General features: G+C 42.1%; 5 protein-coding genes across 8 annotated transcripts in view; 3 read left to right on the top strand and 2 right to left on the bottom strand.

Annotated features, from left to right (window-relative positions):
• Positions 1-7996, top strand: part of flna (filamin A, alpha (actin binding protein 280)) — a 42104-nt gene extending 34108 nt beyond the window's left edge. For all 3 annotated transcript variants that reach the window (XM_047570570.1, XM_047570551.1, XM_047570559.1), the window contains 16 exons: positions 426-525; positions 612-752; positions 859-987; positions 1094-1267; positions 1367-1528; positions 1720-1923; positions 2020-2172; positions 2263-2385; positions 2712-2978; positions 3078-3215; positions 3452-3567; positions 4432-4564; positions 4649-4825; positions 4915-5133; positions 5872-6069; positions 6222-7996. In XM_047570570.1, coding sequence (XP_047426526.1) covers positions 426-525; positions 612-752; positions 859-987; positions 1094-1267; positions 1367-1528; positions 1720-1923; positions 2020-2172; positions 2263-2385; positions 2712-2978; positions 3078-3215; positions 3452-3567; positions 4432-4564; positions 4649-4825; positions 4915-5133; positions 5872-6069; positions 6222-6406 — 2619 coding nt within the window. In that variant the 3' untranslated portion in view covers positions 6407-7996. The remainder of the gene's footprint in view (positions 1-425; positions 526-611; positions 753-858; positions 988-1093; positions 1268-1366; positions 1529-1719; positions 1924-2019; positions 2173-2262; positions 2386-2711; positions 2979-3077; positions 3216-3451; positions 3568-4431; positions 4565-4648; positions 4826-4914; positions 5134-5871; positions 6070-6221) is intronic.
• Positions 7997-10083: 2087 nt separating this feature from the next.
• emd (emerin (Emery-Dreifuss muscular dystrophy)) lies at positions 10084-14790 on the top strand. The gene is made up of 7 exons (XM_047573553.1): positions 10084-10198; positions 10515-10593; positions 11479-11574; positions 12260-12291; positions 12394-12419; positions 14242-14307; positions 14403-14790. The coding sequence occupies exons 2-7, from the start codon at positions 10515-10517 to the stop codon at positions 14578-14580; spliced, it is 477 nt and encodes a 158-aa protein (XP_047429509.1). The 5' UTR covers positions 10084-10198; the 3' UTR covers positions 14581-14790.
• Positions 14791-15262: 472 nt separating this feature from the next.
• Positions 15263-19193, bottom strand: si:dkey-93l1.9 (uncharacterized protein LOC562339 homolog). Of its 2 annotated transcripts, none has more exons than XM_047599962.1 (4): positions 19025-19193; positions 16795-17026; positions 15824-15962; positions 15263-15728 (listed from the first exon to the last, which is right to left on the bottom strand). In XM_047599962.1, exons 1-4 carry the CDS (start codon positions 19067-19069, stop codon positions 15644-15646), a joined length of 501 nt encoding a protein of 166 aa, XP_047455918.1. In that variant the 5' UTR covers positions 19070-19193; the 3' UTR covers positions 15263-15643. The 2 variants fall into 2 exon arrangements, with proteins under 2 accessions (XP_047455918.1, XP_047455927.1); XM_047599971.1 differs by having other exon boundaries at positions 15824-15959.
• A 1448-nt stretch (positions 19194-20641) lies between these two features.
• On the top strand, positions 20642-21411 carry mrpl49 (mitochondrial ribosomal protein L49). The gene has a single exon (XM_047596551.1). It carries the CDS (start codon positions 20682-20684, stop codon positions 21216-21218), a length of 537 nt encoding a protein of 178 aa, XP_047452507.1. The 5' UTR covers positions 20642-20681; the 3' UTR covers positions 21219-21411.
• A 303-nt stretch (positions 21412-21714) lies between these two features.
• On the bottom strand, positions 21715-25845 carry haus7 (HAUS augmin-like complex, subunit 7). Its single transcript, XM_047596539.1, has 9 exons — positions 25666-25845; positions 24981-25096; positions 24820-24890; positions 24612-24673; positions 24300-24490; positions 23899-24010; positions 23415-23627; positions 22323-22434; positions 21715-22238 (listed from the first exon to the last, which is right to left on the bottom strand). The coding sequence occupies exons 1-9, from the start codon at positions 25714-25716 to the stop codon at positions 22204-22206; spliced, it is 963 nt and encodes a 320-aa protein (XP_047452495.1). The 5' UTR covers positions 25717-25845; the 3' UTR covers positions 21715-22203.
• Between the last annotated feature and the right edge of the window lie 86 nt (positions 25846-25931).

Raw genomic sequence — 25931 nt, 5'->3', positions numbered from 1 at the left:
TTGCTCTTGCAATGAATAAAAATTCTGAATCATTGTGCAGCCTGTCTGTTCAGTGCTCAACTTGCTTTAAAAACCAAAAGCAGCCATTTTGTGAAACATTAATGTGGGCATGCCTGCCGCTCCACATTTTCTCAAAATGGCCGTCCATCATTTCTTCCATGAATCCTCCATTGACCTGCCATTGTTTTTGTCTTCATCTAATTCTCTCTCGCAGTTTGTGTTGGTGCCATCATCCTGACCGTGGTTATCATTGTCGCCTCCATTTGTCATTCCATCTCATTATTGTCTCATCCCATATTCTCTGTTGGGTGTTTGGACACTCTTACCCCTTTGTCTTGCTCCCGCATATCGCACCTATTACACCTGCCATCGCCGTAACACCTCGCACAGTATACCCCCCTGACTCTCTGTCCTCTGTCTCCCAGGCGACAGACCGACCAATGGGAATGAATGGTCTGGACGTGGCAGGGCTGAGACCGTTCGACCTGGTCATCCCCTTCACGATCCAGAAAGGAGAGATCACGGGTAACTACAGGCATTTCAGCCCCAGCCTTTGTTGTGATTTCTGTGGTACACGTGCATCAGGGTTTGATCCTTTCCTCTTCTTGAAGGTGAGGTCCGAATGCCATCGGGCAAGGTGGCCAAGCCTGACATCACCGACAACAAGGATGGCACCGTTACTGTCAAGTATGCTCCCACAGAGGCCGGTCTGCATGAGATGGATATCAAATACGATGGACTCCACATCCCCGGTACGCCTTAGCTCTGAAGCGTTTGCAAATGCAAAAATAAAGTAAATAACATCGAAGGGCGCCTCAGATTACTTCCCTCTCATCATCCCTTTGTCCTCGTTTGCAGGAAGTCCTCTACAGTTCTACGTGGACTACATGAACAGTGGTAATGTCAGTGCCTATGGCCCTGGCCTCATCCATGGGACCGTCAACAAGCCTGCTGTCTTCACCGTTAACACCAAAGATGCCGGAGAGGGTATGTCTGCAGTCATATGAAGCAGCTTGTGCATTTGTGGAGCCATTATCCATTATCCATTATCCAGGAGGGTAGGGCTAAATGACTGTCACTCATGCCCTTCTAGGTGGTCTGTCTCTGGCCATTGAGGGTCCATCCAAGGCGGACATCAGCTGTGTGGACAACCAGGATGGAACCTGCACCGTGTCCTATCTGCCAGTCTTGCCAGGAGACTACAGCATCCTGGTCAAATATAATGACAAGCACATCCCAGGCAGTCCCTTCTCTGCTAGGATAACTGGTAATTATTCCAAAGTTCTCGGACATGTCCTATCTTCTCTCCTCCGGGGTGCGTCTATGACTTCACGGTGTGACCTTTAACTGGTATCGTTATCCGCAGGTGATGACTCCATGAGAATGTCCCATCTGAAGGTGGGCTCGGCTGCCGATATCCCCCTGGACATCGGAGAGCTGGACCTCAGCCAGCTGACCGCTTCCCTCACCACTCCCTCGGGCCGCGAAGAGCCATGCCTGCTGAAGATGCTGCGTAACGGACACGTTGGTGAGTGACCCGTTTTAAGGCGATGATACGGCGGGCAGAAACGCAGTCTTATCACCCGCTGATCAGTTTTGGATATTTTTTGCTGCTTTGCTTCATTAACATGTAACAAAGTGGTCAAAATGCACATTTATGTGTTCATTTCACTTTACATCACATGCACTGTCTTTAAAATTACTCCTCTTCTGTCGCAGGCATCTCGTTTGTCCCGAAGGAGATCGGAGAGCACCTGGTGAACATCAAGAAGAACGGCCGTCACATCCCCAGCAGCCCCATCGCCGTCATGATCAACCAATCAGAAATCGGCGACGCCAGCCGCGTGCGTGTGAGCGGTCAGGGCCTGAGCGAGGCCAGGACTTTCGAGCCTGCTGAGTTCATCATCGACACTCGTGATGCAGGTAAAAGCCCGAAAAAAGTGTTCACTGCACATAAAAGAAATTTTTTTAAGAAAAGTCAGATTTAATATGTATTTCCACTCATGTGCCTTCAAACAGGCTATGGTGGCCTGAGTCTGTCTATTGAAGGACCTAGTAAAGTTGACATCAACACTGAGGACCAGGAGGACGGCACCTGCAAGGTGACCTATTGCCCCACTGAACCAGGAAATTACATTATCAACATCAAGTTCGCAGACCAGCATGTGCCAGGTACTTAAATCAGTGTGTGGTTACAGAGCAGAGATGTGGGAGTTTGAATGAATTCACTGAGCTAATCGTTGTGTGTGTGTTCTCGTGCAGGGAGTGCGTTCACGGTGAAGGTAACAGGCGAGGGCAGGATGAAGGAGAGCATCACCAGGAAGAGAAGAGCAGCGTCCGTCGCCAACGTTGGCAGCCAGTGTGACCTCAGCCTGAAGATCCCAGGTAACCGACACAGGAAAAAAAGACCGTTTGCAGAAAATATGTGGTCACTGTGGAAATCAAACCGCAAATTGTAACACCACAGTGTCTCAAGCAGGCTAATATTACCTCACCTAACATTAAGCAGAATGCATGCATACGTTTAGTTGTGCTGAGAACTTTGTTGTTTTACCTTTTGAAAAACTGCTTTCTTGCAGAGTTGCATGTGGGATGCAGCAGCCAAAGTGTATCGTCCATCATCTGTTTGTGTAAATCAACTGTATCTTCTTAAATACAGGGATACTTCATGTACTATTTGTGTGTGTGTGTGTGTGTGTGTCTCTCTCCAGAGATCAGCATAGCAGACATGACGGCTCAGGTGACCAGCCCGTCCGGTCAGGTCCACAAGGCTGACATCATGGAGGGAGAGAACAACACCTACTGCATCCGATTTGTCCCCACCGAGACGGGGGTCCACACGGTGTGCGTCAAATACAACGGCATACACGTGCCCGGCAGCCCGTTCCAGTTCACCGTCGGCCCCCTGGGAGAAGGTGGCGCTCATAAGGTTCGCGCTGGAGGTCCAGGTCTGGAGAGAGCTGAGGCTGGAGTGCCAGGTTGGTGTGATGCCGCGCCTGCGTGTTCTTCGATATGTTGTTGTTCTTACACAGCGCATCTGATTCTGTGTCTTTGGGACTCTCTTTATCTATTCGTAGCCGAGTTCAGCATCTGGACAAGGGAGGCTGGAGCCGGAGGTCTCAGTATTGCCGTGGAGGGGCCGAGCAAGGCTGAAATCACCTTCGAGGACCGCAAAGATGGCTCCAGCGGAGTGTCCTATATCGTGCAGGAGCCTGGTGAGAGGAGGGACAGGGAAAGATACCGGAGCATGTGCTGCAGATTAAACCTTTACACATTCTGGACATTTCTCTTCTTTAATGCTGTTTTTTGTTTTGTTTCCCTCTAATGTATTTGTTGTCTTTTTTTTTTTATTCTTTTAAGAAATCTAATCTACATATGAGTGCTATGGAGGTTAGCGTTTTTTGTTTTTTTTGTTTTTTTTTTGACTTGATGTTGGTTCTTGTTCTTGTAGGGGACTACGAGGTGTCGATCCGTTTCAACGACGAGCACATCCCCGACAGCCCCTTCATCGTGCCCGTGGCCTCGCCGTCGGACGACGCCCGTCGCCTCACTGTTGCCAGTCTTCAGGTGAGGCTCTGAGACACACACACGTCCGTGTGCGCACACGCCAGGCCATTGTTCACTGCCTCCCAACGTAGCAGCAGCAGCAGCAGCAACAGCTTGTAACTTTATCATATTAAAAGAGACTGCATAGGTTAGATGGTGAAATATTACCAGCTTATTAGAACTTGCAACAGTCATATTAAATAGGTTTTAAAGTTGAGTGGCATAGCTTGTTTTTTGTTCTGCTGCTGCGTTGTTGGACAGTGCAAGGGCTTCTGGGATACTAGAGGACAGTGTGTGTTTCTCGTGTCTCATTCTAAAGGCTCCCAACAGCCTCCCACCTCTCACAGTACTACAGGAGGGCGCTAAAGGGTTAAAGAGGTCTCATATGGGTTGTCCCCCCCCTCCTCATCCCCCACTCTGTTGCTGTTCACACTCACACAAGCACACACTGTAGCGTGGAGCTATTTTCTCACAAAAGCACAAAGAAATGGATGAAATGCCTTTTAAACTTTTAGACTTTTCTACTTGGAATTGGCTAACTGTTATAGATCGACGTGCATCTTCACCTTTAGAGATACATTGATGAACTCACAAACATGATCACAAACTTCTGCATTGGCTCACTGACACAAAAAACATGAAAAGTACCACCTTTTCTTTCTCTCACGTTTCTGTTAAGTGCACACAAATATCTGCTCTCTCTGGCTTCTCACTGTACAGCCCTCCTCTTTAGCCCTGTTAGCGACCTCCAGGTAAGCCGAATAGTTGCTCACGTTGTTTGGATGTGATGCAGTTGAATAGCGGGCTAACCGCTGGTTAGCTGGACAGTTATTTGGCTAGCATTAAATGTGATGTTTAATAGTGTGAGTGTGTGTTGTTGAGCAGGAGTCAGGTCTGAAGGTGAACCAGCCAGCGTCATTCGCCGTCAGCCTCAACGGGGCGAAGGGTGTGATTGATGCAAAGGTCCACAGCCCGTCTGGAGCTCTGGAGGAGTGCTGTGTCACCGAGATCGATCAAGGTACCCGAAGAGAAACCCATCGGAGCACCGATGCAACAGTCGAGCACTGTCGTCTCAATTATCTTTCCCTCTTTTCCCCTCTAGATAAGTATGCAGTCCGGTTCATCCCCAGAGAGAACGGCCTCTATCTGATTGATGTGAAGTTCAACGGAAGTCACATCCCTGGTAGTCCGTTTAAGATCCGAGTTGGGGAGACGGGCCAGGCCGGAGATCCTGGGATGGTGTCTGCATATGGACCAGGACTGGAGGGAGGCTCCACAGGTAACACCTGACCCTAACCCTACACACCAGAGTGAACATTTACGGTGTCTTATCGCTGTCTTATCGCCCATTGTGTCATTCGCTTCCAGGAAGTCCATGTGAATTCGTGGTGAACACGAGCAACGCGGGTCCCGGGGCTTTAGCTGTGACTATCGACGGGCCCTCCAAGGTGAAGATGGACTGTGTGGAGTGCCCCGAGGGCTACAGGGTCACATACACCCCAATGGCCCCTGGCAACTATCTAATCTCCATCAAATACGGCGGCCCCTACCACATCGGTGGAAGTCCCTTCAAGGCCAAGATCACTGGTGAGAAATAATCTTTGTTTTTTTTATTCAATGGCAGAAATATACACCAATCTGCCACATCATTAGGACCACAATAGAAGACAATACAATGTCCTGGTGGGAAACTTTTGGACCTGGTATTCGTGTAGATGTTACTTAGACATGTACTACGCCCCCCCTCCACCCCATAGCAATGACAGTCCATGACTTAATTAAATCAATAGGCTGTGTTATCTTTCCCTGCATGCTTCTTGTTATCATCTTGGTGGAAAATAAGCAGACTGAAACAGGTTATCCTCCAGGATTTTAACATTTACACTCAGTAAGAATCCTTTCAGCGTGATGCTGCCACCCCCATGCATTATGAACCGATTAGACGTAACATTATGACCACTGACAGAAGAAGTAAATAACATTTAAACTACCTTGTGACAACTCAGTGTTCTGCTGTGAAACTTTTGGACCTGGCATTCATTCATTCATGTGGATGTTACCTAGACATGTAGCACCCACCTAGACCAGACCAGGCTCCCCCCAAAACAACTCAAAAAACAAAAAAAAATAGCACAAGGTGTTGACCTGGCCTCCAAATTCACTAGATCCCAAAGTGATCGATTATCTGATGATCCACAGAGGCCCCTCCCTTCATCCCATAGGACCCCCCCCCCCCCCCCCACTAACCTGTTTCCAGACACCACAGGACTCCCTCAGAAGGCCCATTTATATTAACCCGCGCTGCTTTCTCACCCCGTCCTCCAGGTTCCAAGCTCGTGTCCAGCCACAGCATGCATGAAACCTCCTCCGTCACGGTCGACCCTGTGACCCGTGCCATCAGCTGTTCTCAGCAGGGTGCACCCGCCCTGTCTGACGCCAGCAAGGTGGTGGCTAAGGGGGTGGGCCTGAACAAGGGCTACATCGGTCAGAAGAACAACTTCAGCGTCGACTGCAGCAAAGCAGGTGTGTATACAGCTCCGACCTCAGATGTGTATTTAGCGCTTAGTGGTGTAATCTTTCTCCTGCAACGTGTAATTTCACGTGCTGGCAAAAACTATATCGGTGGTTTCGCTCATGCAGATGCACATGCTCACCAGCTGTGTCTTATTCCACAGGTCGTAACATGCTCCTAGTCGGTGTGGACGGTCCCAAGGTCCCCTGTGAAGAGATTCTAGTGAAGCATATGGGAAGCCGCATCTACAACGTCAGCTACCAGCTCAAAGAGAAGGGAGAGTACATCCTGGTGGTCAAGTGGGGGGACGACCACATCCCCGGCAGCCCCTACCACATCACTGTCTAAAAACTACAGCTCTGCAATTAGAAACGTATACCACTGTTTAAAAAAGAAAAAAAAACACACACACACAACTGAAATCCTGTCTCGATTCTAACCTATCATTGTTTACAGCTCCAAGTTCCTCCCCATGTTGCAAATTCTTATTATTATTGTTATTCTATAGCTCATTTCAGCTGGAATAAAAAACCCTGTCAGTGTTTAGCCTTAGCCAGAATTCAGTTTTAGTGAATATTTTTAAACCCACCATCATCACTGTAATCCTGTGTCTTAAGAGGAATGCACTGAAAATTCCTCTTCCTATGTATGGTCTTCCACTTTATTACTCGTTTTCGTTCTTCTGCTGATCACATACTTCAGTCAACTTAGGGAGGAGAAATATGCACCTTTTTATTACTGCAAGCTAGCAGTCAAATGTGCCTTAGGCCATTTTACATTTTTCAGCCATATGTGAACATTAGTGGGTTCATCTAGTGAACTAGTGTAGCGTGACTAGCTTAGCATAGCGTAAGGAGCAGTACATTTAGGCCCCATGCTTTGGATGGAAGGTTACTGTTTACACTGGAGGAGCTACTCTTGCATAGATACAGTAAATAATGGATTCAGTTTTCTATGAGCTTCTGTATGAACAAAACACAGGACTTGGACCAAATCGTGTCAGGAGTAAAGAGCCTTCCTGATGTTTTGGTTTCTGTGTTAAAGAAAAAAAAATAATAATGATGTTGACATACCTTGATGTAAGGCCTTTAATTGTCCATATAAAATCAGCTTGTCTAATACAGGGCTAGTCGTTGTTGTAGTGTGGACTCCCATTAAATGCTTGACTCTCCAGCAGCGTGTGGTGTTCATGATGCTCTTTTACTAACCCTTTTTTTTTTTTTTTTTTTTTAATTATTAATTTTTTTTTACCTGCTGGTATTGTGAACCAGTTTTCGACACTGCTGTTCCTAGTAGTAGGGTAGTATTTAGAATTAATAGGAGCGACATATGTGAAAGAAAAAAAAAAAAGAAGAGAGAGGATGCATTTCACAGTAGCTTAAGGCACAGTTTGTTTTGCATGTGCTCTCCGTCGACACCGCTGCCAGGAAACGCTGCTTTCCGTGTTTTGTTGTTGTTGTTTTTCTTCCAACGTGTGACACCAACATGTGCTCTTTTTAGATACAGAAAGGCTCTTAGTTCAGAAGAACATCAGCACGACATGCGTGGGCGTTCTTGTTTTCTGATAAAAGGCTTAAAAAAGGGAAGTTTCTCATGTTGTGCTGCATGGAAGGGTTGAAAATGATGGTCTTGATGATGATGATGATGAGAAGGAGGAGGAGGAGGAAGATGTAGTTGTTCATCATGTCTTTAAAACTTGATGACCAAAAACAAAAGAGGACAGAAGCTTTGTCTCTCACCGCCTCTCTCCTTTCAGTCCGTACCCCCCCTCCCCCTTCCCTCTTCCTTCCCCCTTTCCCTTCGTCCCTCCAGCTCGCTCTGTGCCTAATCTGCATTTCAGAACAAAAAAAGTGAATTTTGTCCTAAATCAAAAGGCTTTAATAGTGATTGTAAGACAGTATTTTGATACACAATAAAGTATTTTTTCTGTCAGTCTAATGACCGTTTGTTCTGTGTCTTTATGTGAAGAAAAACATAATAATACTAAACCGGCTAAACATATACACAACTAAAACCCAATTATGTCATAATATGAAGTGCTTTAATAGAAATTGTGAGTAATGCGTAAGAGCAGATTAAGTCGGATTAAGTGAAGTTTGGAATGGGGAAATGTATAGATTACTGGAGTCTGCGGCCAACGCCCTTCCTAGGAAACTCCAACTCCTTAAAAGGCCTGAACCACTCTCCACCTCCAGAGGCTGCTGCAGGAGAGAAAGTCTCATGAAACGACTTCTACGGTAACTTCACAAGGAGGCGGTCGTGAATACGAAGCCATTTGTTCATCTACAACAAGAGCAGCGCGGTACAGCAGAGTTGTTCACAGGAAAATCTTTTTATATATATATATATGTAGTATGAAATGAATCTTGTAACTCATTTGAGATTTCAAGTTATTACTGCTGGGTGGGGCATTTTTTTTTTTTTTTTTTTTAAAGGAGGAGAGGGGAAAAAACTGACCAAAAAACTGATTTTCACAAACATGTACATGCAGAGATGTTTTTTTTTTTTTTAATTTCTTCAGAAATAAAATACATTACTCTTATTTTCTTGATGTTTTGCTGGTTGTAAGTTAGTAGAACACAAGACAAACTTATTTAGATTTCAGTTCTAAAATGATAATAGTACATTTTATTTAGAAAGCATCTTTATTAAAAGTGCAAAGTACAATAAAAACCCAGAATACATAATAAAAACACTAGGAACTATGAATTAAAAACATGTTATTTGAAAAAAAAGGGACTGAATCTTAAGAACAATTTGGATTATTGTATATCAAATCAACATTAACAAACACTGTTTGACTCAAGTGTCCATATAAATTGTGATAGTTCATTTATTTTTATAAACATTACATACTGTATGTATATAAGAGAATATGTTTTAATAACCTCCTGACACCCAAGCTTTTACTGGGTATGCATTTTTAATTCCTTCAAGGTGTTTGGGATTAGTAGGACCTAAGACGTATAAAAACTAAGCATCATCTTTGAACAGGAAGTAGTTTTTGAAAAATGTGGACACTGGGATCATTTCATTATTTATAAAGATATTATAAAAAAGTCACCAACGTGTGTAACTGTTTATTTTAATACCTGAACATGGCTGTGCAATGACAGAATTGCAAGTCACAACGTCCTCAAACGAGTACTTGCTAATTAGCAAAAATTGCTAATTTGTTAAATTTGTGGGTCATATCAAACTACAAATGTTAATAAGCATAAATAAATAAGTTTTAACCTTTGCTACCACTAGATGCCAGACTAAAGCGTCCACTAATGAGGACAATGGGTTTAAATGAAGCAGAACAAGCTGCAATAAAACCTAAAACTTAACGTCTCCGTATGAGGACACAGGAGGTTAATATATTTCTAAAAATTATCTAAAATTGTATCTAAAATATTATCTATAAAAATGATATGATGATGGTTCTCAAATCACCCAGTAATTAATTAATCCATTTCAGGAAAATAAAGTACCTATTTATACACATACACTAGTCAAGCACAATGTTATGGCCCTAATATTGTGTATGTAAGGGCTTCAAGTCCTGCTACGTTCAGAGCTAGAGCCTCAGTGGATTAAACATGTTTGCCCAACACAGATTCTGAACTGGATCTGGAGGATTTGGAGACCAAGTCAGCACCATGAATCAGTACTGCACACTGTGATATACTGACACCTTTCTATCAGGACCACCATCAAATTTTTTATGTAGTTGTGTCACCCTCAGAAGGCCCGTGTCGCAACTGTTTTGGAGACCTACACAATATTAGGAAGGTGGTCATAATGATATGCCTGATCGGTGCATCACATCCACTATTCGCTTCCGTCAGTGGTCATAATATTATGGCTGACTCATGTGTAGATAAGAAAAAATAACAATATTTATCAGAGAATAATCCTGAAATTAGTTATATTGGGGGGGTGGGGAGAAAAAAAAAGAAAGTCTAGGGAATGTAGGACCATGTGGACACACCGTGGACATGGCAGTGGTGTCCGTGGGTGTGCCAAGTTACGTAAGACGAATGTCTCCACAGGTCACGCCTCCTCCGCTGCTGTTCCCTGTCCTACTACAATCCCCGACTCAACTCTCCTCCCGACTCTTCAGCGCACACACTACTTTCACATTTTCTTTCCAGGGTAAGTGAAAACTTTTCAGTTCCTATTTCTGTAAAAAAAATAGTCGATCATTTTCGTCCTTTAAAAATATCGTCCGGTTATTTCTCGCGCAAAAGAAAAAAAAAAGTGTGTGAAGTCAGATTTCCGTTTATTCTGCTACGTAAAGTCGCTACTAATATTAACATTTTTGTACAATTGTATTTGCTTGAGAATGATTATTTGTTCTGACTTTTACATTTCACACCTCAGTGCAGTATGTTGCATTTTCCGTTTTCCTGCTGTGGGTCAGTTTCATTTAGCAATTCCCTTCCTTTTACTTCTTCTCCATGATCTGCAGATGTCTCTGAGCGACAAAAGTGATGCGGAGATCACCAGCATGCTCGCTGAGTATGGCATCAAACATGGACCCATTGTTGGTATGAAAATTATTTTTATTTTTTTTATGAATGTAACCTACATGACCCAGGAAGGGTTAAGGCATTTCCTCTGATCCATGTCTATGCACTGAGCTGGTGGAGGCAGATTAAATCAGTGCATCCTTGGCTGTGGCTCTACAGGTGTCTGAAACTTGGCACAGTAGAAAGAAAACTTGGGGAGCTGGTTCACCGAGATCTCTATCTGTACTCTGGTTGTTGCTGCTGTTGTGGCTGCATCGTACCCTGTCACCAGAGCCGGTTACAACGATGGGTGACATGTAACACCAACCACACGTGTTATGTGTGTGTGCAGTGATTTATTTTTATTTATTTATTTATTTTATTGGAGGTAGTGTATTACTCAGCTGTGTGCTGTCAAATTAGTTCTTACTGTGAGCTAAGACCTACAGTGATCGGGCATAACATTATGACCACCTTCCTAATATTGTGTAGGTCTCCCTTGTGCCTCTAAAACAGTACATGTCTAAGTCCACATGAATGCCAGGTCCAAACTGAATTGTCACAAGATGGTCGTTGTTATTTACTTCTCCTGTCTCCTGCACGGGGGTGGCAGTATCACGCTGAAAATTTTAAAATCCTGAGGGGTAACCTGATTCAATCTGCTTATTTTCTACCAAGACAATAATGAGAAGTGTAAAGTGAAAGGTATCGTAGCCTATTGATTTAATTACGAAATTGAGATTAATAATGCTGTGTGGTTGTCGCTAAAAATATCGTAAAGCGAACCACACACAAATTTGGATATTTTCAGTATTTTTAGTTGCCGGATTCTGGCCTGCTACGTGTCTTTCCAGCTTTGGTAAAAGGTAATTGCAAGGTGAAAAGTCTTTAAACCTTTGGACTGACGTGTTTGTGTGCTCATAGACTCCACTCGGAAACTGTACGAGAAGAAGCTTGAAAAGGCCATGAAGAGCACTTCAGTGAAGACGTCCCCTGATAAGACCTTTTACAGAGAGGAAGGTAGGATGCTCTCAGGTCTGAATGATTGTTCACGTGGTTGCAAGTCTCTGCTTATTTTTTTCATTTAAAGCTGTCACAACAAATTCAAACCTTGAGTTGGATTTTCCCCATTTATTTGACTGTATTCGTTCACATATTTTTTGCAGGGCTGCAGCTGTGACAAATAGTTTTTTTAATATTACTCTATTGGTTATTCTCGTGACATGTCTCTGTGACATGAAGTGCTTGTTCAAATCTGGGGATGTAATGATGTTTGTGTTGGTGCGGCTCAGGATAACGCTTGCTCGGTTCAGTGTGGCGCATGATTCAAACGAGGACGGTCGAGTCTTATTCATAGGTACACAGAGTAGCAGCTCTACTAAGAAAGTCTTGGCAGTGCATGAAGTGTTGCTCTTTATCAGCAACGGTAGCAGTTTGAATTGAATTAATCTTGTGCTGTGTGTTGCACATTTCAGTCGGCAAACTGTGTAAACCCTAAGTCTCTGCCTCATTTGCCCACTGACAGATCCAGTACTAGTAGTAAATTCATAGTATTTCTCTTTTTTATCCATTTTTTTTGGATGTGGAACTCATGTTAAATAACACTGTTGTAAGCTGCCATCTTGTGTCTGGTGAGTAGAGTAGTTTATATCAGTGGGGTCCAAAGTGTGTGTTTTTTTTATTTTTTATTGTTCTCGTTTAATAGAGGAAGTCACCTACATCACATACCGCAGTCCGGTGAGTCCTGATTTTCTTCTTGTTCTTGTGTTGGTGCCAAATAAATATTTCTCTGGAAAGCATGAACAATCTTACAAACACTCCTGCTTTCCTTTTTGACAGGCTAAACAGGGGAGTCTTGCTGACAAGTGAGAACACACACACACAAGCAATGACAGACACAATGTCTATCCATTGACATAATGCACTCACTAGTCCCTTACGCTAACCCTAAAGTCAACCAAACCAAACTTATAATCTAACACAGTTCACCCAGGTGTCTGTGGGAATGATGGATCCACACGAGAAGAGAAAGGAAAGACACACACAACCACCTATACACACCCTCCCTTATTGTCCTCATGAAGCTTTGTTTAAACTCATGCAACCAGTCTACACAGAGCCTATACCTGTGTTGGCACTGTGCTGTAATTACACCACTGAAACACTAGGAGGCAACGACACAATGACGATTAGAACTGAGTGATTCATGTTGGGAGTTAAAGTTAATAAATGTGAATCAGCAGTGACTTTCATTGACATCTCCTCAGTAATGAAAATATCGTTAGCCTAATACCATAGTTGCCTAAGCCATTTTTTGACTTACTGTTGCAATATCAATATATACAATATATTGTGCTTTTTCTTCTTTTCTGAAAACATTCAAATATGAGAATATGAGACTCAGACAATTATGCTATTAAGCTAACGATATGGAATTAGAGAAGATTTCTGAGTGGATGCTGTGTAGGAGGCTGAGCAAGAGAGAGCGGTCTCACTTGAGGAATTAAGTTAAGACCTATCACAACCGTTGCAGTCACCGCAACTCAAAGTTACAATTCAGGCGAGGTGCACGTAAAGTTACAGCTTAAGGCCACGGCCAAAGGGCCCAGACTGATGGTTTTGTACCAATAGAGGGTTTGTACGTGACGTCACAGCAAGTGAAGTCTCCATGGTTACGGCCACTAAGTGACAAAAAGTGACAGTTGAACATGGAGATTAACAGCATTAATTTGAATCATAGGCTTTTAATAGCATCTAAATTGTAAAATTAATTTAAAAAATGGTGAAAAGCTGTTGTGCAATTGAGTGAACCAGCAGATTTGAAAAACAGTCAGAGATATATTTTTAAAGAAAAGAGAAGTAAATGTATCGCTGCATTACAAAGAAACACCTGGAATCCAGGCACCGAAACCTGGTGTTGTGGTTCACATTTAGTGTTAGGTAATATTAATTTATGCTGTGTTTTTTGATGAAGTCAAACCTTAAGTTTGAATATTTGTGATCACTCCTCGTCATACTTTTAACGTCCGACTGGACGCTACAGTTACTTAGCGTTAGCATCTTTTATTTAGCTACATTCATCATGATGAAATTACCTAAAATAACTAACTGAAGGCTAGTCCACATTTCCAGATCCATACTAGTTTTGTTGAGTCCAATTATCCTTAATTTGATTTGATAATCCACATTTTTCACGTTCTTGCTGTATTTACTGATAGATTTCGCCATGTTTTTTGCCGCTCAGGGGGGCGTGGCCCCAGCGGCAGTGACGTCAATGTATTCCCTCTATAGTGCAGAAGTGACGTGCAACTATAGATTAATTCTAAAACTCAAAAATGAATGTTAAAACTAAATCTAAACTCTCAGTTGAAGGATTAACTTTGTGGGCACCAGCATCTTGGCCTCCAGACTTTGATCCAGACACACAATTACAAAATGTCCTCACATGGTGTGAAACTTTAACTGGTCCTCAGAAAGACAGCTGCACAAGATCACACACACATATTAGGACGTAAACGACAGTTAGAGGGTTAGTTAGAGAACCAGTTAATTAGTGCTGATACTGATACTACCCAACAAAGTACAGTGGACACATTAATGTAAAAAGTATTTGACAAGGGTGTTGGTTTCTGTCATTGCTTTGTGCTGGAGAGAAATTTAAGTGTGATCTTGTATTCTTCCACTCAGCCTGAAACAAAGAGGCACCAGTGAGCACTATGAAAACGAGCAAGTGGAATTCCAAGAGGGTTCAACGTGAGTCACGCAGACATTCAGCATGAACCTGTGGTGATTTCAATCGAGTGATGAGTTCATGGTTTAAACCTCCTCTTTCCTCATCTGTGCTGCAGTTTCACCTCCAAAACAACCAATTACAGGGCGGTTCGATCATCCAACAGCCGGGTTTCGGGGAAGTCTGGGAGCTGCAAGCTGATTGGCGCGTTGCTGCTGCTGGGCGTATTAGCAGGGGTCGTCTACTATGCATACGACTATGTGATGAACAATGGAGAGAACCCTTTTAGGGCCTAGTAATCTGATGTGTTGTCAGCGTGTCACTTTTTTCATTCCATTTACATTTTTGGCCTTTTTGTTTGTGTGTGTGTTTCATTGGAAATGTTTGAACAGTTTGACCAAAGCTAATAATTCTATACACCATTAAATGATTGTAAAATTCTGTATTTTTTTAAATTCTTCAAATTGTGTTAAAAAATTAAACAAGACATTTGTTTATTTTCTACAGTTCGTGTCTTGTTCCTCTGTGCCACAGGGCTGCATCTTTACCCAAAATGCATCAGGTCGTATATTACCATAAATACACACAGTGTACTTTATCTTTACCTGGTTCCACATACATCATACGGGTATATTAGAGCATAAAATATGTATTTATACTCTACAGTTTAGGAACAACTAAAAAAAAACATAAGAACAGAACGAGGTTCCTCCAAATTCACTAGATCCCAAACTGATCAAGTATCTGTGGGCTGATCTACAGAGGCTCCTCCCCTTAGCCCACATGACCCAGAGGCTCCCACTAACAACATCCTGTTGTGAGGACACCCTCAGAAGACCCATGTCCATTCTCCGATTAGTCACATCTGTTTTGGACGCACAAGAGAAACCCACACGATATTAGGAAGGTGGTCATAATGTTATGCCTGATTGGTGTATATATGCACTGTCAATAAAGTTTTTTTTCCCCTACAGAACATCAGAAGAATTGAAAAGGTTTTAATATCAGAAAAATAAGATACACTTTCATATTAATCGGTACATAAATAATTTGTGCAGAACTCTTAAGTCCGTTGAATTCTACCAATTCAACATAAGGGCTGAAAAGAGGTTTAAAACATATTTACAAGATAGAGCCTGGTAACTGACTGTCTCAGCACTGCAAATGTGAGGGGTCACTTGGTGGAGCTTTAGCTGAGGTAAGGGTTGGTGCAGAGGTTGTGGTTTTATGAGGCTGTCTTTAGGTCACCTGGGTTCACGAATGCTTTGCAGCCCTTACGTGATCACTTAAATCCATTCAGTTTAGTCCAGTTTTAGTCCAGTTTTAGTCCAGTTGGTGAATCTTAGTCCAAACAGCGGTCTAAATTTGACCAGTTGAATTAAGGTCAATAGGAACGGAGGGTATTTGAATATCTGGTAATCCTATCACAGGCGATGCTGCTGACCTGTAAAGACGAACAAAGACAGAGGTTTTAAATTAGCAAGAGAGCATAAAGCATGAGACGATGTCGAGTTAAGCGTGTGTTCTGTCAGGACCCACCTCATGGTGAGTCCCTCGAATCCAAGTGCAGTAATGAAGATGTTGATGAGGACTGTGAAGAAGACGAAGACCGTGGCTACGTTGTTCATCCTGTTCAGCTTGGCGTGCTTCCTCACATCGTTCAGGTCATACTTCACTGCTTACACAGAGTCACAAGACGTACGGTTAGCTGTCTGAGACGCTGATCAACGGAGAAATAAATTATAATAACAGCGATGGATGAACACGGAGACTGAGGAGAAGGTAAACGCAGCTTCATGACTGATGAGGTGATTGGACTACAAAGCATTTTACAGGCATTTAAAGTAAGTAGACGCTGGGATATTTAAGTGAGGGCCTTTTACGTATTGACAGACGTTGGCAGTAACATTTATAGGCCCGTTTATGGTGAAAATAAGACATTTATTTCAACATAGTACATCCACCCCATAGGGTTACACTGTAGAATGGTATCTAACAAGGTGGATCTGACAACACCCAACTGTTAACACTTCACCCTGATTTTAAGTGTGACTAACCTGTACATCTGACCTGCTTTAACTTATTCCTTCAATGTACTCGCCACACTGTGAGTTTATCTTTAAAGCGCAGGAATAATAACAGAAGAGGAATAAATTAGCGGAGATTAGGGTGATGCACTTATGATTTGATACGATTTCTGATACTGGGTTAACACTAGGATTTTTCTTTTTTTAACGGAATGAGCTTAAATTAACAGAATTATGACTGAAAAGGAGTCCTTTTATTATTTCTCAAACAAAAAAAACATATTTCTTGGGTAGGATGTAACTTCAAAACACAAACTATGCAATGAATGGATGTTTAAAAAAATACATTATTTAGATACATAAAAACTACAAATTATATTTTTAACAAATCAAAGATTCATTTATCATCTCAGCTGATTTTAACCCCAATATTATTATTATATATTTAACTGTCTCATAATGCATTGATGCATTTGCACTTGCCAATGAAGACGAGCAGCAGTCCCACTATGACCTGCAACGTGATGGACAGGGACAGTAGGACGATGAGGGGTATGTAGAACCGGTACTGGGACCCCACGTAGAGGACGGTCTTCAGCTGGGATGCATTGGCCATGAGCAGGGCCACGTCCAGCATGCTCTGCGCGGCGCTCTTCTTAGTGGCATAGTGATTGAGGTTGATGGCGCGATGCTCTTTTCTATTGGAGGCCTGCAACTGCGGAGAGGAGACGGATTAGAAAAGTCAGACAAGGACCATAAAAGACGAAAGCATTTTGCACTTTCCTGTTAAAACAATGGAATGGACAAACATGCACAACACGTCAATCCAGCTTTACAACAACTCACCTTATCAGTCATCCTTCCTGTATTTATTTCTGTCTCTATTTTTTAAATATTTGTAAATATAATATGCAGATTTTATTTTTGTTTTATTATTCATTTAATTTAATTTTGCTTTATTTTATTATTACTGCACCTATTTGTCTTTTTACATGCGACTGAGCTACTGCGATGAGGCAATTTCCCCCCTGTGCACCACTGAAGTCAGTCTAAATCCAAGTCTGTCTGTTTACATTCATCACTATGGTTTTTTTCCCAAATGCAGAGACGTGTTTTAACTTTGTGCTGAGGTGTGGCAATAAGAGCAGAGAAGGGAGTGGCAGAGCGACAGATGACTCACCAGAGAGAGAGAGCGGCAACAAGATGAAACATGCTGCCGGCCGTTCTCTCATTCCCCACCTCTACAGACGTGGTAACTAAACACGTAAATGAAATGCAGGCTGAGCCAGAACTTTGCTTTGTCTGTCTGGCAGTGAAACCTGAGAACAAAACCCACTAAAGGAGAGTTATTGTGTAAAGGTATTTTTGTCAGGGCTGCTCCCAGGCCTGTAGCACAGGTGGGTAAAGACGTCACACCTCGGTGCAACTCTCTCTGGCTCACACAGCTTTTCATTTATCTCAATGTAGGGCCTGACAAGCGGAAGGAATGAAATCCTGTTCCACACGAGGCTTTATGTCAACAATGACATTCCTGCAAAGAGAGAGAGACTGGGAGCAGTGTTTCTTAACCTGGAGGTCAAGACCTGCACACGTTCGCACGATAAATCTGTGGCGGCACAAACTAAATATTCACAGCTTTTGTTGACCTGACGCCGGAAGGAAAGGAATAGTGAAGCTCAATGATTTGACCGGGCGTGTGGGGGTGAACAGTGACAGTGACATCCTAGATATTATCAGTGTCTCTCTTTTTTCAATTATTCAGATTAAACAAGGAGGAAATAAACATGCCTGTATGTCTTTAAAACTGGAAATATGCTGGTAACGAGTGAATCCTCTGGTTATGTTCAGACTGCCAGCTAATCTGTTTTTTGTGGTATGATAACATGGTATCCAGACAGATAAAAATGGGTTTTTGAAATGCAAGCAAACCACAGAGAACAACAGACCACGGAGAGACTTCAAAACGAGCGGTCTCTTGGAGGAGTTTTCTTCTAAATGGCAGGGGAACTACAAAAATAAGACAATTTAAAGCCTTGTCACAGGAATGCGTTCTCAGTGACGGATTCCTACGCTGTCACACTACAGCAACATGTGCACAGAAGTTGGTGCTGTCTGGACACGCAAATCTGATCTAATTACAAAATGTGAGTCAGTCCAAAACATGTGATTCACCACCATCTTCATAATCTTTGTTTTCATGGCGCATAAGCCACAACCTGTTAAGTGCATAAGTGTGACAGTCCGTGCCTCATTTATTCAGATTAAAGCTACTCAGTGGCACAATAACTGAAGGATGTTCCAGACCAGATGTTTTGCACAAATACACAACTTTTAGGTCCACGGAGCATGCTCATTAGCATCCCTCTCAGTTCAGCCCACAGGGACCATGCACGGCCCCTTTCTACCTGCTTACTTCATTATAAAGAAAAGTGTTTTTAATTTAGTGCCCGACACATACAGTGGACCGTAAAACAGTAAAAACGTGTGTGAAATCTTCTTCTAAAAGTGCACACCAGCTCTTTATTCTGGTTTCATATAACTGCACATTAATCAATTCTTGTATGTGTGTGTAAAGTAATTAAATCAAGAGAGATGGGATACTTTTCTGTTTAACTGTAATGCAGAAAATAAAGCATTTTTATTTGAGAATTTTAAGAATGTCCCTTAAGAGTAGACGTCAACAGGAAAAGTAGAGGTAAAAGCTGTTACTTACTTCTACGTCCCCCACTTTATTCAGGGCTACGTCCTCTCCGTTCATTCTGTCTCTGTCTCCCCTCTTTGATAACTCCCAAGCAACTCTCAAGACACTGTCCTGCTGCAGCTGTGAAGACGTAAACTCTGAGCTCACCGCTGCAAATTCAGGGTGGCGACTGGACTAACAAGTCTGGTTGCTCCTTCAGTTACAAGACAATAATTGATCCCTCCCACCGTGGGCCCATGTCTTTTCACGTTACTTGTGAAAACATACTTCTTCCGCTAGTTATGTCACTGGCATGATGCACCTCCATTGTTCCTGAACTGTGAAAACATGCCCTGTTTGTTTTACGACACAGGAGACATTTTTTTTTAATAAAAGTAACTGCAGTTTCCTAATATGCCATGAAGGGGCTGCACTGTTTTAGAGTGTAAGTAAGAGTTACGGTCATTTAGCAGCAGATGGCAGCAATGGAAAAAACTGTTTTGTAAAAGAATACATGTAAATGTAAAGCTTTCCATAATTTACATGTAGTTCTTTGCACGAAATGAAGGGAGAAATCAGCAGTTGTTTTTTATGAAGTTATTTAGGGTTATTACAGTTTTATATTACTGGTTTGGTCCCAGTAACACAGTAAGCGTGGATACGTACATATAATAAAGCCCTAGAGTCCACAGGGCCCCTTTTCTACAGCAACCCATTCTATCATGGCCTGTCGCTTTAAATCAAGATGCCATATCTCTGAGTTAATCTAGGAAGTAGGAAGCATTATCACATGTTGACGCCATGACACCTTCCTTCACTTGGATTCTCCCCCTGATGAGCAATTAAATTTCATTCTTTGTATTCATTTACAGAGTGTTGATAACAAGTCAAGTCGCCTCAAGAGGCTTTAAAGAACCCAGAGCCCGAAATCTAGAATTGAACTGAATGCCTTTATTGTGATTGTACACAAATTAAGATGCAACTCCCTTGTCACAGCAACTTAAAATAAAAGTAAAATTAATAAATAAATACTGTCAAAATAAAGAAGCAGCATTTCAGCTTGTAAACATGGAGCGGACCATGGCCCAGTCTCTAGACTTTAACCCCATGGAGCTGGTTTGTGATGAACTCTACACACATTTGACACACATTTCTGGGAACGTCTGGAACTTCTGAAACAAAATTGGGAAGAAGTCTCTGGAAAATATTTGATTTCCATTTTAGAAAGAAAGAATGTGTGTTCACGTGTTAAATCAGCTATGGTTACTTTGATGAGTATAATCTATATATATATTGATTCCATCATTTTTATTTTAATTTTTAGTTGTTTATTTGGTCTTTGCTTTCATTTCAGAGTAAAATGAGACATTAAACTGCAAACATTTCTGTAATAAAAAAAGAAATAAATATTGGCGAGTTCTAAAACCTTTGACTGGTGTAGATCAACAGTTACTTTTGTTAACAGGTTCTTATTTAGACAGTACAGATAATTTAAATACATCTGAAATCAGATCAAAATAGACAAAAAATGGCAACAATAATATTAGATACATACAAAAAAGGAACACAGTGAAAGCAATGTAGGAAAAAAAAGAAAAGAAAAAGTAAATACGGGATCTTACGTCAGTTTGTACGTGCCCCGGAAGTTCTTCACTACTTCCGGGTCGGTCTCTTTACTCCGCTAAACAACATGGCCACCTACTTCGCCCTCCATTCCTCGGTGCTCCACAGGGCGCTGCGGGGGGTTTTTAACCTGCCCACCAGGACGTCCGGCGGTCCTCTCGCTGCCGTCGGTCTCAGGTCTGTTTCTGACGCCGCTACAGAACAACAGAAGCCGGTGATACTAGAGTCCACGGAGGAATACAAGTTCGTAGAGCGGCTCATCCCGCCGACACGGGTCCCCACTCCGCCTCGCCACGCCGGTCCCGCTCCGTCCGGCTGGGTCCCTCCCGCTGATTCCCCACCGTCTCTGCCGTACATGATCCGCCGGTCCCGCATGCACAACATCCCGGTGTACACCGACATCACGCACGGCAACCGCAAGATGACGCTGGTGCGTAAAGTGGAGGGAGACATCTGGGCGCTGGAGAAGGACGTGAAGGAGCTCCTGAAGGAGTTGACGGGGAAGGAGCCGCCCACGCAAGTCAACGAGGTCACCATGACCCTGAGGGTCAAAGGTTACTTCGATGCGGAGCTGAAGGACTGGTTGATCAGCAAAGGATTCTGACCGAGGAGGTGATGCAGCAACGAGCTCCTGGACTGAGATGAGGAGCTTGTGGAGACGGAGTGGACCGGTCTCTGAGGAGGGACAGCCGCTTTAATGGACTCTTTTTGACAGTGCAGACGTGTAATGTGACCGTGTGGGGTTAAATGTCATCTATACTTGTGTGTATCATTAAATATAAAAGCATAGTTCTCTACTTGTTGCTTGTTATTACACCAAGGAAGCAGTGGATCCATGCGCAAGATAAATGCTTTATTATTGTTTATGTCAATTAACAAAGGGGAATATAAACAATATAAAAACGTGTTATCAAAGTTTGGAACCCTTTACATTTAATTAGTAATACAACATTAACACTGTACAACATATCCAACTTTGTACTGCAAAGGATGGCAAATGTTCAGATTTTAATTACTGCATGATTTTAAACATAAACCATTAGATTCTGAAAGTTTGAAGTTCTACAGATGTCTGTACAGATGAAAATGAGTCTTTGAAATGAACAATATAGGAATTTTAATTACATAAACATTTACAGAGCACTGGGCTTCAGTGATGTGTTGGATTTCATTATGAGGCGTGTTTCAGGTGATCCAGAGCAAAAACAAACAAAAAAAAAAACATGTATGAACAAAGCTGTTGACAGAAGAAGTTGACAGTGAAGTACACGAACGGTCCGTCACACAGTATATGTTGCTCTGAGAGTAAACGTTCAGTGTATTCCTCTGCTTATACAGCAACACACACAGTGTCAACTCAGAAGCTCAACTGCTCAGTCCTCTCAAAGGAAGATATTTTAACGTCACCGTAAATGATGACGAAACGTGGCAGAGATTCCCACACTATGCTGAAACAAGCTAAACACAATATATACACTTTTAATTTATGTTTTCCATGCCGTCTGGAGGGGTTTAAACCTTCCACGTGTGTCCGACTGTAGGGAAAACACATCTGGTGCATGGAGGATTAAAGCTGGTGGAGAAAAGATTCAACCCGTTCCAGTCATTTCAATCGACTTATCCACTGTGGGGGAAAAGAAAGAAACAAATATTAAAACAGCAGCTACAAACTGTACGAGTGTGCGTGGTAAAGAAAGTGATGACGTACGTAGTCTGTGCTTCTGCCCTCGACTCCAGTGGCGAGGTTGCGTTTGCAGCTGCTTTGCTTTTTCATGTATGGACGCAGACGTTTCCGACACCTCCTTCAGCATGTCCAGCTCCTGAAACACACGAAACAGGACAAAGTGTCGGTACGACTTTATTCCTACGGGTCAGGCTTGTGCTAAGACACACAGTCGTTAATGTATTAGGTACATTACTAAACTCAAACTAATGCAGTTGTCTTAAATAAATAAATCGTACCTTTATGAAGGTTATAATTTTCCCATTTTATTGAAACTACATCTTTAAGGATGGACTAGTGCCACTAGATCGTTTCATTAACATTTCCCCCCAGTTACATCATCTATCTATATTATTGCTATTATATCTTGTGTCTTATATAGATTCAAACTCAACATCTGTGAACGTTTTCAACAAAACTGAACATAGAGAAAAAGATTCCCCTCCTCTTTTCAATCTAAAAGGTGGCAGTGAAGCACCTAAAAGTTGTTTTGCAACAGCCAATAAACAAGAGAAACAGAATTATTAGACGACCGCTGGTTTACATTCCAGCAGAAATGACACTTACCCGTTGTGACGCTTAATGAAGTGTTGTTGTTTCAGACAACAATAAGTGACAACAGAATTTACGGCATTTTTATTGCATGTGTCCAGTCTCACCAGTTAATTTGACCACAATTTAATGTGTCTGTCTCAAGATTGAATAAACAACTTCGTAACTATTTACTTTCACAGCCTGAATAATTTCAATGACAGTCAGACGGGCACATAATAGATAATATAATGATATATATTTACAGTGTTTTCACCGAGCTGATGAGGAGTTGAGCCTTATTTCTTCAGACAAGCGTCAGATTTGACTAATGAGAGGAGCTGATTTCCTGCTCTCTCTCTCTCTACATACATACATACATACATTTGAAACTCCCTGTGCCGTCAACTCTCACATGTTAGATACCAAATATTACATGTGGCCCATGTTTCTTTATGCAGCAGTGTCTGAATGATAACTTTAAAAAAAAAAAAATCACTTTAAAAGCTTAACAAAGCTGACATATGTGTGTGTGTGTGTGAGTACCGTATTGCAGGCCAGCAGTAGCTGGTGCACCCTCTGGAAGACTTCGGCGTCCTCGCTGAAGCTGGGGGGTTCCCTGTTGCAGTAAGAGCTCAAGTCTGTCTCGTACACGCGGCTGTAGGTGGCTATCAGCTGCTGGAGGTCGCACGCCGCCACACGCAGCGAGCTCGGAGACAGGCCAGCAGAAGCCTGCATTTCACTGTTCAGGAATTCACACTGTGGAGAACGGAGGGTAGAAAGAGAAGGAATCATTATCCTCATGATACTCAGGCAGGTCCAGTGTGATAACGTGGGGGCTGTGATCAATAATTAGGGATGCAAAGACATGAAACTTCTCCTGTCATAATGTTATGGCTGATCGGTGTAATATCCTATAATAGATTGATGACAGCCGGTGCTTTATACTTAAAATAAATAAATAAATAAATAAATAAATAATAAAAATCACATTTTATGTTAATATAAACGTAGCAATAGAATGTCATACCTCTGACCGCAGCTTCTCCAGTTCTAACTGGGTCCGCTGTAGTTCATTAGCAACGTCGGCAGCTTCTTCTCTAATTGGCCTATGGGATGACGTGGTGCCTTTGCCGAAAGCCCTGTGAGATACCAAAAAGCATTAACATTTGGTTTATAATTCCAAGTCAAAATCTATGTAGAGTTTACGTTACATACGCCATTGTGGGTGTTAAGAAGGCAAAACGAGGATGAATTTTCTGGTATAGTGAGATACGGAATAAGATATAAATTAAGCTTAAGAGAGACTGCTCTTGTTATTACACAAAGGAAACCGGAAACGGTGAAATATCAACTTTTGAAAATCGATTTCTTTCTGGCAGTATGCCACAGGGTAATGCATGTAACAGGCTAATCATAAAGCATACGTACTTGATGTGTGCAGGCCAGGGGTTAAGTGTGGGATTGAGCATTCCTGTGAGATGAGGCAGATTTTCAGCAGTGAAGAGCTCATTCAGGAGCACTTCTCCGTTGGGTCTGTGCCCAGCAGACTTCTTGCAGCCTGGGACAAGGGTTAAAAGCTGGTCCAGGAACTGTAGCTGTCGGTGGGGACTTGCATCACCCTTGAAAAAAATAAATAAATACACGCACATAAGCAGGAAAATTTTTATTTTTTATTTTCACGCTGCAGGTCCATAGCTGCAAATTAAACTAAGTCTGCTACAGCTTTTGGCAATCTCTCACCCTGATCAGGTCCAGGTCATCCGCTGTGCACAGCATTAGCTCCTGCCCAAGCTTAGCCATTTCTGTTAGTACAAAAACAGAGGAGAGCAGCGGAAGGTGATTTTGATGTGATGGAAAACACTGTAACTATAAACTATTTCAAAATAAATAAATGTATTTTTATAGACAAAATGCAGACAAGTTGATCCTTGAAAGATAGGAAACTTACCTTTATTCAAAACATCTGGGTCTTTAGTTCCAACAGACTTGGCTTTGGACTCGGCAAAGCTTGGGTTGATGCTGTAAAGTGACATGTCAGGACAAACTAGACGCATTAGATTCTCTTTGAACATTTTGGACGAGGGTGGTGTGCTGTGCATGTTGTTCTACCTGCTGCAGATCCATGCCAGTATGTCAGTGCGGTGCTGAGAGGGCGTACACAGCAGCTGCAGCATGCTGTCTGCTTCCTGCAGATACAGACCGTCCACCAAGGGACAAAACGCAGCCTCAACAGACACAAAACAAAGACAGGACGTTCAATTATAAGGCACAGAAAAACATATTACAAACATGGTTTCTGCAGGTTTGAACAAGTGAAATTTAAGACTTTTTAAAGACCATTATGGGTTGAATTTAAGACCTACACAAAGTATGAAGAATGAGGAAAATCAGAGACCCAAAATTACTTACAATATAAAAAAAATATATATTCAACTATAGAACATCCAGCAGAAACCTAACAGAGGTGGTCAAACTGCAATTGAAGTGGTAAGTGGACGTAAGCATTTAAGATTTGGCTAAATGTAATTCAAGACCTACAATGCAAAATGTGCTCATATTTGAGACTTGACAAAACGTTGGAAAGTAAAGACAATTTAGTCCCGAAAATCAATTTATCACCTCTCCAGGGAGTGATGCGGACAACTTATTTCAACAAATCACAAACAAGCACAAAGTAGGTTAAATTAGTCGTTCGCTGCTAGTAGATACATATTTACACATAGCAATACTCTACGTATATACTTTAACTTTGTTTAGAAGTACTGTCCCATTATTTAAACTCTTTTTTATTTACCTGCAATGCAGCATAAACACGGCGAGCATCATGTTTTTCTGTTTGCGCCATTTTTCCAAACGCCAGCTCTCACTTCTTCGTTGTGTGTTTCTTTGCGTATATACGCATTAACGCCACCAGCTGGTGCGGAGAGTCATCGAAGAAGACGATGCATTGTGATTTTTTTCATGATCGCGCCTCTTAAATAAGACAAACGCAAAGTAACGTCATAAAATATATTTTTAAACAGTCAAAATTAGCTAATATTTATATATTGTTTTTTTTAT

The sequence above is a fragment of the Mugil cephalus genome, chromosome 1 (genome assembly GCF_022458985.1).
Source record: "Mugil cephalus isolate CIBA_MC_2020 chromosome 1, CIBA_Mcephalus_1.1, whole genome shotgun sequence".
In the NCBI taxonomy this organism is placed as follows: domain Eukaryota; kingdom Metazoa; phylum Chordata; class Actinopteri; order Mugiliformes; family Mugilidae; genus Mugil; species Mugil cephalus.
The sequence above is the reverse complement of the archived record's forward strand: the minus strand, read 5'-3'. Positions and strand labels throughout refer to the sequence as shown.

Excerpts from the sequence above, each read along its gene's own strand:
- emd (XM_047573553.1), top strand. The coding sequence starts at position 10,515 with ATGTCTCTGAGCGACAAAAGTGATGCGGAGATCACCAGCATGCTCGCT. Across the intron at positions 12,292-12,393 it reads ACATCACATACCGCAGTCCG|GCTAAACAGGGGAGTCTTGC; the intron begins GTGAGTCCTGAT and ends CCTTTTTGACAG. Across the intron at positions 14,308-14,402 it reads GAATTCCAAGAGGGTTCAAC|TTTCACCTCCAAAACAACCA; the intron begins GTGAGTCACGCA and ends TCTGTGCTGCAG.
- si:dkey-93l1.9 (XM_047599962.1), bottom strand. The coding sequence starts at position 19,069 with ATGAACGGAGAGGACGTAGCCCTGAATAAAGTGGGGGACGTAGAA. Across the intron at positions 17,027-19,024 it reads ATAAAGTGGGGGACGTAGAA|TTGCAGGCCTCCAATAGAAA; the intron begins GTAAGTAACAGC and ends TCCTCTCCGCAG. Across the intron at positions 15,729-15,823 it reads TTCGAGGGACTCACCATGAG|GTCAGCAGCATCGCCTGTGA; the intron begins GTGGGTCCTGAC and ends TCGTCTTTACAG.
- mrpl49 (XM_047596551.1), top strand. The coding sequence starts at position 20,682 with ATGGCCACCTACTTCGCCCTCCATTCCTCGGTGCTCCACAGGGCGCTG.
- haus7 (XM_047596539.1), bottom strand. The coding sequence starts at position 25,716 with ATGGCGCAAACAGAAAAACATGATGCTCGCCGTGTTTATGCTGCATTG. Across the intron at positions 24,011-24,299 it reads CCCTGGCCTGCACACATCAA|GGCTTTCGGCAAAGGCACCA; the intron begins GTACGTATGCTT and ends GGTATCTCACAG. Across the intron at positions 22,435-23,414 it reads TACTGCTGGCCTGCAATACG|GAGCTGGACATGCTGAAGGA; the intron begins GTACTCACACAC and ends CGTGTGTTTCAG.